Genomic DNA, 16,747 nt, shown 5'->3' on the forward strand with positions numbered 1-16,747 from the left:
ATCTCACTCTGTCGCCCAGGCTGGAGTGCAGTGGTGCCATCTCAGCTCACTGCAACCTCTGGCTCCTGGGTTCAAGCAATTCTCATGCCTCAGCCTCCCAAGTAGCTGGGACTACAGGTGCACGTCACCATTCCTGGGTAATTTTTTGTACTTTTAGTAGAAACAGGGTTTCACCATGTTGGCCAGGCTGGCCTGGAACTCCTGACCTCAGGTGATCCGCCCGCCTCAGCCTCCCACAGTATTGGGATTACAGGCATGAGCCACCACGTCCAGCCTGAATTGCTTACTCTTAAACATGTTTATTTTTACTGCCAGGCCTTAATGAGTCAGCAATGGATGTGTCATTTTAGCTGAGTTGTATTCTCATTTGTGTAATATACTTATCATTTTAATGTTATTTTATCATTAAAACAACTTTATATTGGTGGTAATTCTATTTGCTGGAGGTTCTCTGTAATTTTGCTTTTATGCAATGTTCATTACAGTAATGGCGGGAAGTTAATGCCACTTTGGAATTTGATCAGCTTGCATCAATACCAGAATGGTTTTCCTATGACTAGTTGAGATCCACATGCAATACATTTTTTGACATACTACCAGGAGCAGATGTTAATATTATAATGAAAGCTTTGTCCAACTGGACATCAGATTTAGCACAAAATTCAAAATTAGGGACATGATGGATTCTTTCTAATTATCAGAAGCTCATCATATTTTTAAGGGTGTGAGTGATTACATTGGAACTAGAATATTTTGTGTCTCCAGATCAGATACTTGTGAGAGCTCTACTTTTTAACTATTCTTGATCTAAACATTAATTTTTACCGTTTATTTTTCAGAGGTTTCAAAATGGTTTTGGCTCTTTAGTGAAATACAGAATTTATACTTTATCTCTGCAGTATTCTTACCTAAAATTCTGATTTATCATAAGATCTTGAGTAGATTGGTTTCGGTTTGCCTTGTTTTTATTACCCAAAATTGGCTAATTAGCCCATCATTACTCTCTATGAAGTCTGATACATTTCCTTAATTCAAGAGTCCTATGAAGTGTGGTGCTAATATGTGGACAATTCTTCTCTTCTTAATCTGAAACTGTAGGTGATTTTTTCCATGTCCAAGTTTGATAGTCATCTTGGCCAGAGAGTAAACTTTGGATCCATATTACTATTTGTATGAGGGAAAAAGCAGTATTTCTCGTTTGTTGACTCTACACAATGATTAGCTAAGACTGTGTTGATAGCTGTGGCTAGAAAAGTTTTATTTACATAGTACATATTCCTTCTCCTAAGTTTTCTGTACTGTTGACATCCATGTGACTATTTAGATATGAACTTTCCATTTTCACATGCTCCAAAGGTAGATTTTTTTTTCTTGTATTCACCATCTACCTTGGCATAACTCCAGTCTTAGAGGCTCCCACATTGCTTCTTCCCGGCAACATCCCCTAACAGGGATATGGTTGCCTTTAATGATCTTTGGGGAAAGAGCCAAGTTGGAAAAGCTGAGAGATGACAGGTAATTATTTTATGTATTTATCTTCAAAATATGGAAATTTATATAAAAATATTTTCCCCAATCATATCTATGCAAAAGTTAGGCATATTTTGCAGTTTGTTGATTAGGAAAGAGAATAGCAAAAGTAGCTCTGCAACCTCAATGCTAACACTGTAAAAATGAGTTGCTTAATTTCAGTGAGTAATAAGTATGACACATGCATTTGATTTATCCTCAGATGAAACTAATTAAACCTCCTCCACTTGATCTAAGGTGGGGCTGGTGTTGAGGGCCAGAACAGAAGCTGAACCTTACTAATTATATAGTAGTGTCTGTGCTAATTGCAGTAAAGCTGTTTTAACCATTTGGAAACTAGTTCATGTAATTTTTTGCCAAATGACTTAGGTACTTATTGTCCACTGACAGCTAAAGTATTTTCCAAAACCCTCAACTCTCTGTCTAGCAAACTATTGTAGGTGAATATTTGTCTCTGCCAACATATCCATGTATAACTATAAAGCTAGATTCTGCTTTGATATTTGCAAATACATTCTTGCTTCCCAAAACAGCCTGTTTGCATCACACTCATCTATAAGATGGCTATTTCCACTGCATCTTCCCAAAGTTCACCACTGCTTAATAAGGTCTGTTTAAGGTCAAACAAATGCAATTGAATTTTGATTACATTGAAAATGAAGAATAGCAGCAATATAATGTGAAAGCACTTTGTGTTGTCAACAGTGATTTATACAAATCCCAGTGACAGATACTCAAGACTACTTTCCAGGGCACATTCATAATTTGATTGCTAAAAATAAAAGAAAACACACTTGTTCTGCCTTTTTCAGCTCTGCTTCTCCTCTTTCAGTCAAAAGCTCTTATGTTAGTAACCTTTATTCTTTTTTAAAAAAATATTTTACTAAGTGTGAAGTCTTCTGGGGCCAGAGACAGATTTTCTGTGAAGTTAATGAAGCTTAAGTTTCAGAGCTCCTCATTTGCATTGACCTTCTTCTAAGACTCTGGAAGGAGTATCAGCAATGTGTTTACATGGTCATGTGTTTTTGTACAATTTGAAAAATTTAAAAAAATTTAACCACAACCCTTCAAGGCCATTGTCCATTTCTACTTCGATGACTCTTCTGTTAGACCTCCCCTTTGTGTTCGTGTGATATTGGAGTGGCCATGAGTTTTTTGGGGATGTGACTAAGGGGAGGTTGAGTTGGGGATATGTTTAGTTTGGGGTTAGTAGGCTATTTGGCTATAGGTGGTTCTTTGTCACTTCTGTGTATAGTAGAGTTTTTGCTAGGAATTCTGATATAGGGATGGCTTCTTGGAACACCCCTACTACTCATGGGGCCAGCTCACTAAGCATCATGACTTGAAGGTGTGGGGCTCAGTGTAAAACTGGTAATTGAATGTTACCAGTTCAAAGAATATGTAAGATTAGTCACTTTACAAGTAAATTTGAAATGCCCTGAAATCTTACAGCTCATATATGAAAGAAACTCAACAGTTTTCACAAATTTGACAGTAGCTTTAAAAATTTATCAATGCCTAGTTGTTATGTTGAAAGGAACTTTTCTAAACTATCATTAATTTAAAAAATTTTTATCTAGAGAAAAGACTGAAGTATTTTTATTTTCTTTATATGCAAGTGATTTTATAAAGTTGTCAAATGAAGCACTAAAGAATATACAGCCAAAAACATAGGAAAAGAAAGTATCAGAGAGGTATATCAGGCATTATTAATAAAAATGTTATTGCTATGGATTTTTATGATATTTGTTAGCTTGAAAACTTTATAACTTGTGATTTAAACTTTCTTTTTTTATTTTGAGACGGAATCTTGCTCTGTCGTCTGTACTGGAATGCGATGGTGCGATCTCGGCTCACTGCAACCTTCGCCTCCTGGGTTCAAGCGGTTCTCCTGTCTCAGCCTCCCGAGTAGCTGGCATTACAGGCACGCGGCACCATGCCTGGCTAATTTTTGTATTTTTAGTAGAGACAGGGTTTCACCATGTTGGCCAGGCTAGTCTCAAACTCCTGACCTCAGATGATCCGCCCCTTTCTGCCTTCCAAAGTGCTGGGATTACAGGTGTGAGCCACTGCACCCGGCCATATAACTTATGATTTTTGTTATGCGCTCGGAATATTTTCTTTTGTACAAAATTTTGTTGTTTATGGTTTTGTATTCTTTTTTTAAAGAAGGCCCTTCAAATTGTTTAAGTTTCAGACACCACAAAGTGTGAATTCACCTCTTTCTAGACATCATATAGAAAGCTGTCTTTGCCCAAACATGATTTATAGTCAGAATGTAGTTCAACATGATCATACATAAATATTGATTACTTTTTAAAGAATGTTAAAGCTTAAAATTTCTGCAAATAATTAATGGGAACTAGGCTTAATACCTGGGTGACAGAATAATCTGTACAACAAATCCCTATGACACAAGTTTACCTATATCACAAACCTGCACATGTACCCCTGAACTTAAAATAAAAGTTAAAAAAGAAATGTACACAAAAAATAATATTTCTGAATCATAACTTCTAGGATTATAATTAAGCCTCAGGTGCAGTTAATTTAGAAACCAGATTTGGGGAGAAGAGTGTTTCAACTAAGTCAAGGAGCTCTTGGTAGTGTTTGGAATGAAGTAATATAATTGTGATATTAAATTGAGTAAAGTTGTTTTATTGGAAAATGCAACAGCAGAACAGATTAGAGCTTTAATTAACAGAATTCAAAGAGAGTGAATAGTCAGGAAATCTCTAATTTTGGAATAAATAGAATGTGACTATTTGCCTTTGCAACTTTAGAATTTAAATACATTTTGGGAATTGTGTCCTAAGTTATACAGTAAATAAATGTAATCTTCTTGTTTGTCTTGCCAGTGTTAAGACTGTAGACTTTAAAGGGATTAACCTGAAGCTTAATTTAATCGCCCCGGTGGTCTGTTCAAAGGAAAAGTAAAATAGGCAGATAATGTGAAGATCTTTCTCTGGGGTTGCTTGGCCTTTTTGAAAGTGGAAATATAAAACAAATTTAATTAGATATAAGTACTGAATTATTCCAAAGGTTAATGCCTTATTAACAAATTAGTTTATCCCTGAAACTTACAACGCTAACTTTTTGAGTGCTTTTCCTCTTTAATTAGATAAAGCCTATAGTCCATTCTCTTAATATAGACTATCCTTTAGAAAAATGATCACATCACAGAGCACGAGGTCAGGAGTTCGAGTCCAGCCTGACCAACATGGTGAAGCCCTGTCTCTACTTAAAATACAAAAATTAGTTGGGCATGGTGTCGCGTGCCTGTAATCCCAGCTACTCAGGAGGCCAAGGCAGGAGAATCGCTTGAACCCTGGAGGTGGAGGTTGCAGTGAGCCGAGATCATGCCACTGCACTCCAGCCTGGGGGACAGAGCGAGACTCCAACTCAAAAGATAAATAAATAAAATAAAATAAAAATGACCACATCAATGCTAGCAGTTACTAAATTCCTCCTTTGGATCAATAAATACATTCCTTACTCCCCTTACAATTAATTGGTGTTTTTATTATTGAAAAAGTACCACATACACAGAGTAAAATTCCTCTCCCAAGGAAAACCAGTTGTCCTATGTATATGTATCCTTCCAGAAAGACTATTAATATAAAACTTTTTTATTATTATTTTTTGAGATGGAGTCTCGCTCTTGTCGCCCAGGCCTGGAGTGCAGTGGTGCGATCTCGGCTCACTGCAACCTCCGTCACCCGGGTTCAAGTGATTCTCCTGCCTCAGCCTCCTGAGTAGCTGGGATTACAGGTGCCTGCCACCATGCCTGGCTAATTTTTGTACTTTTAGTAGAGACGGGTTTTGCCACGTTGGCCAGGCTGGTCTCGAACTCCTGAACTCAGGTGATCCGCCTGCCTCAGCCTTCCAAAGTGCTGGGCTTACAGGCATGAACCACTGTGCCCAGCCAAAACTATTTACATGTACATAAGTATATATACTTGATGTGTGTGTGTCCACTTTTTCTAAAAATGGAAGCATACTATGCACATCATTCTGCACCTTCCTTTTTTTTAGATTAGCAAATATATCTTAGATATTGTTCCACATCAATATATAGAGCCCCATCTAATATTTTTCTTTCTATATGGGACTCTTTTTGGCTTCTTAGCTTTTTCTATGGCAAATGATAGTGCATTGAATATTCTGTTTTTCAAACTGGTTCTCTGTCACCAATACTATATTAGAGTAACATAGGCATTTTTATTGTTATAAATTAGTAGGTAATAATCATTTATCCATGAAAATGTAGAATCAGCTTCAAAGAGGATTAGGTTTCTGATTTAGTTGAACTCTATTCTGAGGATCAAAGGAAGGTCAAATCCAAGATAAAAAATTTAGCAGTGAAGGAATGGTGTAAAGAGGGACTTTCACTATTTCTTTTGTATATTTTTGTGTTTAAATTTTTATAGCGAACAATCATACATTTGTTGTATAATGTTTGAAGCAAAGTGAAAATACATTAGAAATGGCCAGGCATAGTAGTTCATGCTGTAATCCCAGTACTTTGGGAGGCCAAGGTGGGAGGACTGCTTGAGACCAGGAGTTTGAGAACAGCTTGGGCAACATAGCAAGACCCTGTCTTTTAAAAAGAGAGAGAGAAAGAGCGAGAAAGAGAGAGAGAGAGAGAATGAGAATATATTAGAAATGAGAATTCTGACAAAGTACTCAGTTTAAAGATAGTTTAGTTCATGAAAAACAATGCTACAATGTAATAAAAACTAACAGAATGTCTGCATCTTTTTCATCTTAAAATATTTGATTTTTGAATTTTTAGATTGATTTTGGACTATTATTTAGTTTCTAAGAATTGTCTTTTTCTAGTTTATAATCTGATATAATAGTTTTAAAGTGGTAACCTTTATTTAGGTTACTCAAATAGGATAAATGTTCATGGAGCTTGATGGCTTCCTCTTATGATATTTTAATTTTCAATATTCGATATTGAAGCCTCAAATAGAGTGTTACCCTATTAATGTAAACACATTATATTTTTCAGCAAACCATAATGGAATTTGTATTGAGACTGTATGTATTATAAGTGAGGATCTTTTTGTGTATTATAAATAATTTTTAGTTGATTCAAAAATATATTATGGGTGGTGAATCAAACATATTAGAAATTCAGGATAATTGATTAATCCTGTCACTTTTCTGACTTCAGTCTCCACGTCTATAAAATAACAGAATCCTTTCAAGCTGTGAAAAATCTCTTTTAACCTTTATGTTGAGTTGTTATATGAAAATGTAAGAAAGTAAGCTTTAAACTATCTGAAGATTCCCACACTGAGCAGCATGCTAACCTGAATTTATTATGATCATATATAAATTGATTCCTGGGGGATAAAAAGGAATTTCAATGTGCTAAAACTTGAGCTAAGTTATTTTCCCACAATGACTTTTAAAAATGTGGAAATATTAGAATGTTCTGATTGTCAGTTCTGTTAAAAACTCAAATGTGTTTTAAAATCATTTCAAATTTAAACTAGCATGGGAGAATATGTGAAATGTGAGGGGAAAAAACAAATAAAATTTGGTTCAAACACTAGAAATATTGTATACTTTTCAGATTATTTATAAGCCATAAATTGCTCAAATCATAGGCATAGAATTTTAGTTTTCCAAGGAAATTGTAGATTATCTAGCATAATCATTTATAGATGGAAAGAGTGTAGACTTTGGAGTTACATACACCTGCATTTGAATCCTAGCTCTTTCATTTTCTTGTTGGGTTCCTTGGGCAATTTATTCAATTTCCTGGCCTTCATATAGGAACCTGGATCACCTTTGTCTTAGTCTGTTCAGGCAGCTATAAGAAAATACCATAAAGTGGGTGGCTTATAAACAACAGAAATGTATTTCTCACAATTCTGGAAGCTGGGAAGTCCAAAATCAAGGTGCTGGCAAATTTGATGTCTGGTGAGGATTGACTTCCTGGTTCATGTATTGCGCCTTCTCCCTGTGTCCTCACATGGTGGAAGGGACAGGGTAGCTCTCTGGGACCTCTTTTATAAGGGCATAAATCCCAATCTTGAGGGCTGTGTCTTCATTACCTAATCACCTCTCAAAGGCCCCCTGCCAATACTATCACCTTGGGAATTAGGATTTCAACATATGAATTTTTGAGGGACCTTTCCCTATCAAATAAGAAAGAATACAGAAGAGAAAACATGTACTGATGACAACCTAAGAAGTGGTAGTAACATAGTTTTTTAGCTTATATAGAAAATTAGAACTGAAAAGATTATTTTATCTAGTCTCTCAGGAAACTGAAGCCCTCAGAGGTAGGGTGATTTGTTTAAGGTTCTAGCTTTCATATTGCCTAAGAATAGAAGATGCAGTCTTTGTGGGTTTATGCAAATTATACAGAAATCATATGCAAATAAAGTATACTGTGCCTGAATTTCATGTTTGACATTTCAAGAGACACAGAACACCACAAAAATTAAAATAATCGATCTTTACAATCCCTGTGGCAGTCAGCACTCTACACCACCATTAATACTATGAAGGCCACAGAGTACGTTTGGTATATTTTCCTTTTTTTCTCTCCCACTACTGCCTTAATCAAAATACAGTGAATAGTCCTCCATCTTCAGTCTTTCCTATGAGCTATATTTTTAATTTGTAGGCTGTTACATTTATTTTCAGAGGAACTTTTTTTTTTTTCCAAGACGGAGTTTCGCTCTCTTGTCCAGGCTGGAGTGCAGTGGCGCGACCTCCGCCTCCCGGGTTCAAACGATTCTTATGCCTCAGCCTCTTGAGTAGCTGGGATTACAGGCGCCCGCCACCATGCCCAGATAATTTTTATATTTTTAGTAGAGACAGGGTTTCACCATGTTGGCTAGGCTGGTCTAGAACTCCTGGCCTCAAGTGATCCACCCACCTCGGCCTCCCAAAGTGCTGGGATTACAGGCATGAGCCACCACTCCGGACCGGAGGAACGATTGATACAATGGAAAAATAGTTCCTCTGAAAATAAAAATAACAGCATTGGTTCCTAATAAAAGATTAAGAGAAAAAGACAAGCTGTCGAAATATTGGAGCAATGTGGGGAATGAGGAAGGTGGGGTAGGGCAGAGAAGGGAGGTTATTTTTGGAGCAGGGGCTGGGGTTAGAGGACATATGAAAGGAGAGCAGCACAGACCCAGAATCAGACTGCCGCCAGCACTTTCCAGCTCTATGGAGTCTGCCTGGTTTTGCTCACCGTTGTATCTCTAGCAGCTAGCATAGTGCCAGGCACATAATGGGCATTCAGTAAATATTTGTTGAATACATAAGTACCTTTTTTTTTTTTTTTTTTTTTTTTTTTTGAGATGAAGTCTTGCTTTTGCCGCCTAGCCTGGAGTGCAGTGGCGCAATCTCGGCTCACTGCAACCTCCGCCTCCCGGGTTCAAGTGATTCTCCTGCCTCAGCCTCCCGAGTAGCTGGGATTACAGGCACGCACCACCAAGCCCAGCTAATTTTTGTATTTTTGGTAGAGACGGGTTTCACTGCATTGACCAGGCTGGCCTCAAACTGTGACCGCAAGTGATCCGCACACCTCAGCCTCCCAAAGTGCTGGGATTACAGGTGTGAGCCACCATGCCCGGCCAATAAGTACCATTTTGACTTCCTGCCCAAAGATTTAGCACCCAGAGCTGTACTGTGAATTTGTTTCCTTTGAGACCTTAGGTTTGAAAAGTCTCTTTGCTATCTAACATTCAGAGGAAAAGTTGAGTGCTGTTACCCCAAAGAGGGATACTTTTGTTTGTGCTGAGTGTGGTTGGTCAGCTTTTAAAACAGAAATAGAAGTTACTAAAGGAAGTGTTTTCTCATCTGCGGCATGCAAATATCATAGGGTACTTTGACTTCTCTTTTGTATAGTATTTTATGCATAGTTTTCTTATGCCTTTTATAAATAAAAGACAGGCTAAAGCAGTTAGAAAGTATAGCAAACCATCCAGTGACAAAGTGATTTTTTTTTTTGAGACAGTGTCACTCTGTCACCAGGCTGGAGTGCAGTGGCACGATTTTGGCTCACTGCAGCCTTGACCTTCGGGCTCAGGCAATCCTCCCACCTTAGCCCCTTGAGTAGCTGGGACTACAGGAGTGTGCCACCATGCCTGGGTAATTTTTGTATTTTTTGTAGAGACAGGGTTCCACCATGTTGCCCAGACTGGTCTGGAATTCCTGAGCTCAAGCTATCTGCCCAACCACCTCGGCATCCCAAAGTGCTAGGATTACAGGCGTGTGCCACCTGGCCTGACGAAGGGATTTTTGCTTTTAAAATGAGAACAATTTCTGATTGGCTATGTTGGTAAATTGACATTTGTGGGGGGGGTGAATGCGGGGGAACCAGGTCTTGTTTAAGATGTACCAGATACAACGTATTTAAAGGGCAAGAATCCTTTACGTTGGTACTTTATCAGAAAAAGTATAGTAGTACCTAGAGCAATACCATCCAAGAATGGTCTGTGATGATGGAAATACTGTGTATCCGCCCTGTCTGGTAGGGCTAACCACATTGGCCAATGAACACTTGAAATGTGGCTAGTGCAACCGAGGAACTGAATTTTTAATCTTATTTAATAGTTTTTTTTTGTTTTAAAAAATAATCATCTAGTAAAATAGACTTTTTTGGGGTATATAGTTCTATGAAATTCTTTTTTAGTTTTGTGGATGTTAACACATGTATAGATTTGTTTAACACCAACACAACCAGGACATAGCGCAGCCCTGTTACCCCTAAAAAACTCCCTCTTGCTACCATTTTCCCTACCTCTAACCCCTGGAAACCACTGTTCTGTTCTCCCTCTTCCCCTTTAGTTGGAAAGTTTAAATTATTTACAGTCATTTTCTTAATCCTAAAATCACCTCAGGGGAGTGAAATTAAAGTTTAAAAGAGGCCTTCTTTAAAAACACAAGGACACAAAAGCCTTCATTTGATGGTGGCTACTGTTATATTGCATCTCTTTCAATAGTATATGTCTCAACTATACGTGGTTTGACTATTCTGCGTTTTTTTTTCCATGGAAAATGTTATATAGTATTATCCAAAACGAAATATAATTTATTTCCCCACTTCTGTTTTGGATCATTTATGCTAGTGATTTCCTCCATCCCTAAGAACCAACTAGCCAACTAGAATTATCAGTCTTAGAAACTTTCCATGCCATGGGTACATTTCACATTTTCACCCAAATACACAGTCATCAATTATCAAGCTAAAGGAAGAAATAAAAATATGTTCATTAAAATAAGTGAAAGATTTAACTAACTATTATAGACAATTTAAAGAGAGATTTTCTACGCTGAATTACTTTTAATTATATTTTTGAGTTTTTATTTTATAGAGCAAAGCTTTTCACTAGAAATTAATAACACCTATATTTAACTGCTTTTTGAATATTAATATCCTACTGCCATCTCAAAAATCAGTAGGTCCAGCACTGAATTTATCATCTCTCTTTTCCCTCCAGTTTAACCTCTTAATTTCCTCCTTATTTCCTCCTCTCTTTCTGATATCAGTTAATGGCGCCACCATCTATCTATCCACTGGCCCAAGCCAGATACCTTTAAGTCATCCTAGTCACCTCCTTTACCCTATACATCTTGTTAGGAGGCCCTACCCTCCTAAATGTATCTTGGAGCTGCCTCTTTTATCTTTGCCCCCAATATTCATGTCTTAATTCAGACCCTCTATTGCACTACTTTTGCAATTGCAGTAGCCTCCTAGCTGATAGTCCTCCCTCCTGTATCACTCCACCCTACTACACTATCATCTTTCACACTGCCTCCAGAATGATCCTTCTCTAAAATGAAAATCTAATCACATAATTCTCTGCTTAACTTTTCCGTGCCTTCCTATTACCTATAGGATAAATCACAACCATTATTGGCATATAGAACCCCATAATAGAGCAATTGCCTAATTCTCAAGCCTCTTATTTTTCTCTACTTTTTTGTTTCCATTCGTCTGGAATTCCCTGCCTCATACATCCTTGCTGATTCCTGTTTGTCCTTTAACACTCAGGTATTATCTCTCCTAAGAAGACTTTTCTGACCCATATTCCCAGGGATGAATGGGTATCCCTTTTCTGTGTTCTCTGTCCTATTGTTCCTGTGACATGTTCAGCTTTGTATCCTGAGAATCCCAGTTCCTGACACACATAATAAGTGCTCAATAAATATTAGTTGCTCAATGTTTAATTTTATATAATTCACTGCTGTTACAAAGAACTTTCCTATCTATTTACTCATATGATCCTTATAATAGCCCTGGAAGATAATAGGGCATATTTTCTCATTTTTCAGATGGTAGAACTAATGGGTGTGGTTAGCTAATAAGTGGAGAATTGATGCTGGAACTTAAATCTTCTGACTCCCAACCCAGTATTTGTGTGTGTGTGTGTGTGTGTGTTTGTGTGTGTATCTTCATCATGAATCTTTGTAAGATGTCAGCCAAAGAGATGCAATCATGACAGTAGTTAAATTATATGCAGTAACTAAGCTTTAAGAATATAATCATTGTTTTATAATCTAATTGGGCAAAACAATAAAGATGTTCTTATTTTGAACAAAATTAATAGTATGCTCTAGTGACTTACGGGATATAGGAGTATATGCTATAAAATCCTATGAATACTGCCTTCACTCATAAACCGGCAGGTTTATACTTTTTCTTGCCAACAAATTTATCCTAATTGAACATTATTTTTATTTTTTTTTAATTGATATATAATAGTTATACATATTTTTAGGAAATTGAACATTTTAAAAGATTAAACTTCATATTACCTTTTATTTTTCTGTAGCTGATCCTGTTTCATGTATAACCTTTTCAGCTGGTACAGTGTGAAGTGTTGGAGTAATTTATGAAAGGAGTGGAAGGAAAGAATAGTTTGTTGTGAAATTCTAGGGTGTGTTTGTCAATATACATGTTTCAAATGCCTGATACGTACCACAGTCACGTATGTCTGCATATATAACTTTACCATTCTTGTAGGTACACAAGACATTTTATGTTTCTTTCTAACAAGAAGAGTAAAAATGAAAACTAATAGGGAAACTCCATTAGACTGAGTTGTCTCACTCTTCTTGAATGTGGTGTGATGATTGTTATTTTAAATCCTATGTGATAGAATTTAATTAAACTAACTTTTGGAATTTCCTTCCAAAAGGTATCACTGGAAGAAAAAAATGCAACTATTATTTATGACCCTAAGCTACAGACTCCAAAGACCCTACAGGAAGCTATTGATGACATGGGCTTTGATGCTGTTCTCCATAATCCTGACCCTCTCCCTGTTTTAACTGACACCTTGTTTCTGACTGTTACGGCTTCACTGACTTTGCCATGGGACCATATCCAAAGCACATTGCTCAAGACCAAGGGTGTGACAGACGTTAAAATTTACCCTCAGAAAAGAACTGTAGCAGTGACAATAATCCCTTCTATAGTGAATGCCAATCAGATAAAAGAGCTGGTTCCAGAACTCCGTTTAGATACTGGGACACTGGAGAAAAAGTCAGGAGCTTGCGAAGATCATAGTATGGCTCAAGCTGGTGAAGTCGTGCTGAAGATGAAAGTGGAAGGGATGACCTGCCATTCATGTACTAGCACCATTGAAGGAAAAATTGGGAAACTGCAAGGTGTTCAGCGAATTAAAGGTAATGTGTCTGGTGTTGATTTTTTTGTAAGGCTTAGGTGTCTGTTTTGGTCTTTTAACTTTTTGCTTTCTTCTTAAGCATGAATTTTGAATCCATGAGACTAGAGTGCTTGCTGTATCGTTGAGGTACAGCATATTTCCAGGATTAAAAGTTAATGATTATAATTAAAGGTTACATAAACCTTGAACTGAAGAAAAGGCAGCTGAGTTGGCAATTCATGGAATTCAGGGTTCTTAACACAACATGACTAGGGTACTCTTTACCTCTAATATATTTTACTCAGGCATGGAGAAACTTGGAGACCATAGCTACAGTGGTCATATCTCTTACTTGTTTCTAGTCTATGCCCATAACATTTTCTGAAAAGAAAAAAAAATTAAGAAAAGATGATGACAAGAATGAGAGAGAAACAATTATTTGTGGTTATTGATTTAGAAAACAGAATGTTTTCTGAAGTAGCCCAGGAATAACTGAATTAATTATGTTTCTTTTTATTAACTAGTCTCCCTGGACAATCAAGAAGCTACTATTGTTTATCAACCTCATCTTATCTCAGTAGAGGAAATGAAAAAGCAGATTGAAGCTATGGGCTTTCCAGCATTTGTCAAAAAGCAGCCCAAGTACCTCAAATTGGGAGCTATTGATGTAGAACGTCTAAAGAACACACCAGTTAAATCCTCAGAAGGGTCACAGCAAAGGAGTCCATCATATACCAGTGATTCAACAGCCACTTTCATCATTGATGGCATGCATTGTAAATCATGTGTGTCAAATATTGAAAGTACTTTATCTGCACTCCAATATGTAAGCAGCATAGTAGTTTCTTTAGAGAATAGGTCTGCCACTGTGAAGTATAATGCAAGCTCAGTCACTCCAGAATCCCTGAGAAAAGCAATAGAGGCTATATCACCGGGGCTATATAGAGTTAGTATTGCAAGTGAAGTTGAGAGTGCCTCAAACTCTCCCTCCAGCTCATCTCTTCAGAAGATTCCTTTGAATGTAGTTAGCCAGCCTCTGACACAAGAAACTGTGATAAACATTGATGGCATGACTTGTAATTCCTGTGTGCAGTCTATTGAGGGTGTCATATCAAAAAAGCCAGGTGTAAAATCCATACGAGTCTCCCTTGCAAATAGCAATGGGACTATTGAGTATGATCCTCTACTAACCTCTCCAGAAACCTTGAGAGGAGCAATAGAAGACATGGGATTTGATGCTACCTTGTCAGGTAATTATCATTTTTTTTCTCTGATTACCCTAATGTTCTTTTACTTCCATTTTGCTGCTGCTTTTGGCATTTATCAATGAGAAATGATTCATAGGCGCTGTAATTCCACTTTTGCAAATAAGTCCTATGGAGGTAGCCAGCAGTATATACAAAGATGCGTAAGGATGTTTGTATAATTGCTTATGATATTTAAAAACTGGAAGCAATAACTCATGGTACAACAATGTATAACTCATGATGAAATGCTATGAAGTCATAAAACATTATGGTATTAAAGATAATTAATGCCACAGGAAGGTGTCTGAGATATTTTGTTAAATGAAAAAAAAGCTGAAAAGCTATATATACAATGTGGTCAAAATTTTATAAAGAAATGTATCTGAATTTATGCCATGTATATATTGTTTATGTATATGAATAAGATTCCTGGTAGGACATGAACCAAAATTTTAACAGTGATTATCTTTGGGTGGTAGGATAAATGTGATTTTTGTTTCCATTGTGCTTTCCTGGTTTTATAAGTTGTTTTTACAATAAGAATGTATGTATGTAGCTATGTATTTATATAATGGGGGAAGCCAGTGCTCTTTTAAAAACAAAAGTAGTTGAAATAAATAATAGGATTTTAACTATAATTTTATATTTAGGCACTCAAATTAAACTGACTCCAGAGCTGTCCCAAAGTTTTCGTATTTCCTGACAGCTCTTACCTTTGAACTGAAACAAAAAATGTATATTCAATGGAATTTAATTATGTGAAATTGTTCTTTTGAACCAGAATTGAACCTGGCCTTGAATTAAACTGGAAAATGCCCAAATGAATTTTTTTGCTTGAAATAACAATTGAAACGTTTTACAACCAATTTCTAGACAATGTAATTAATCTTTGCTATCCTGATTAGAATGAAAGATATCAAATGGTAGTATTCCCTTTTTAGGCTCACTAAATCTGAGTAAAAAATTTTACTAAACACATGTCTAAATTGTTATGGTAGATTAATGTCAGTGAGAGAGGACTCAGAGACATACTATTATTAATTTTTAGTTCTTAATTTTTCTATTGATGACAAATGGTAGAAATTATAGAATTCTCACTTTTTAAAATTGACACATAGTTCATATACCATAAAATTTGCCTGTTTAAGGTACACAACCCAGTGGTTGTTAGTATACTTACAGAGTTTTCCAGCCATCATCACTATATAATTTTAGAACTTTTTATCACTCCCAAAAGAAATCACATATCCATTAGCAGTCATTGCCCATTTCTCCTTCCCCTCCCCAAGCTCCTGATAACAACTGTTCTACTTTCTGTATCTGAATTTGACTATTCTAGGTACTTCATTTAAGTGGAATCATACAACATTTGTCCTTTTGTGCCTGGATTCTTTTATTTAGCATAATGTTTTCAAGGTCCATCCATGTTGTAGTATGTATTAGAACATCGTTCCTTTTTATTGCTGAATATTATTCCATTGTATGGATATATCACATTTTTGTTTCTTCATTCACCAGTTGATGGGAATTTGGATTGTCTCCACTCTCTTGCCTATTATGTATAATACTGCTATGAACAATTTGAGTTAAGTTTTTGTATCAACATATGTTTTTATTTCTCCTGGGTATATATCTAGGGGTGGAATTGCTGGGTCATGTGGCAACTAAACTTTTTGAGGGACTGCCAGACTGTTTTTCAAAGTAGCTGTTCCATTTTACATTACCATCTCAAGTTCTCACTCTAATGTAGAAAATCTCAATTTTTTGAGATTTTTAAATTAGAATCTGGCCTGGTACGGTAGCTCACACCTGTAATCCTAGCACTTTTGGAGGCTGAGGCAGGCAGACCACTTGAGCCCAGAAGTTCGAGACCAGCCTGGGTAACATGATGAAACCCCATCCCTACAAAAAATACAAAACATCAACTGGGCATGCTGACACAACACCTGTAGTCCCAGCTACTCAGGAGGCTAAGGTGGGAGGATTGCTTAAGCCTGGAAGTCAAAGCTGCAGTGAGCTGTGATCGTGTCACTGTACTCCAGCCTGGGTGACAGAACAAGACCCTGTCTTTAAAAAAAATAGATTTTAGATTAGAATCTAATCTAAAAAATTAGATTCTTTTTTTTTTGAGACGGAATCTTGTTCTGTCACCTAGGCTAGAGTGCAGTGGCATGATCTCAGCTCACTGCAACCTCTGCCTCCCAGGTTCAGACAATTCTCCTGTCTCGGCCTCCTGAGTAGCTGGGATTACAGGCGCCTGACACCACGCCTGGCTAATTTTTGTATTTTTAGTAGAGATGGGGTTTCACCATTTTGGTCAGG

The 16,747-nt window shown here is 36.8% G+C and overlaps 1 protein-coding gene across 1 annotated transcript in view; it reads left to right on the forward strand.

The window, feature by feature from the left end:
- ATP7A (ATPase copper transporting alpha) overlaps window positions 1-16,747 on the forward strand; it is a 119,729-nt gene that overhangs the window by 50,552 nt on the left and 52,430 nt on the right. The window contains exons 3-4 of the mRNA XM_032756216.2: window positions 12,711-13,200; window positions 13,703-14,428. Coding sequence (XP_032612107.1) covers window positions 12,711-13,200; window positions 13,703-14,428 — 1,216 coding nt within the window. The remainder of the gene's footprint in view (window positions 1-12,710; window positions 13,201-13,702; window positions 14,429-16,747) is intronic.

This window comes from Hylobates moloch, unplaced genomic scaffold (genome assembly GCF_009828535.3).
Source record: "Hylobates moloch isolate HMO894 unplaced genomic scaffold, HMol_V3 SCAFFOLD_7, whole genome shotgun sequence".
Lineage (NCBI taxonomy): Eukaryota > Metazoa > Chordata > Mammalia > Primates > Hylobatidae > Hylobates > Hylobates moloch.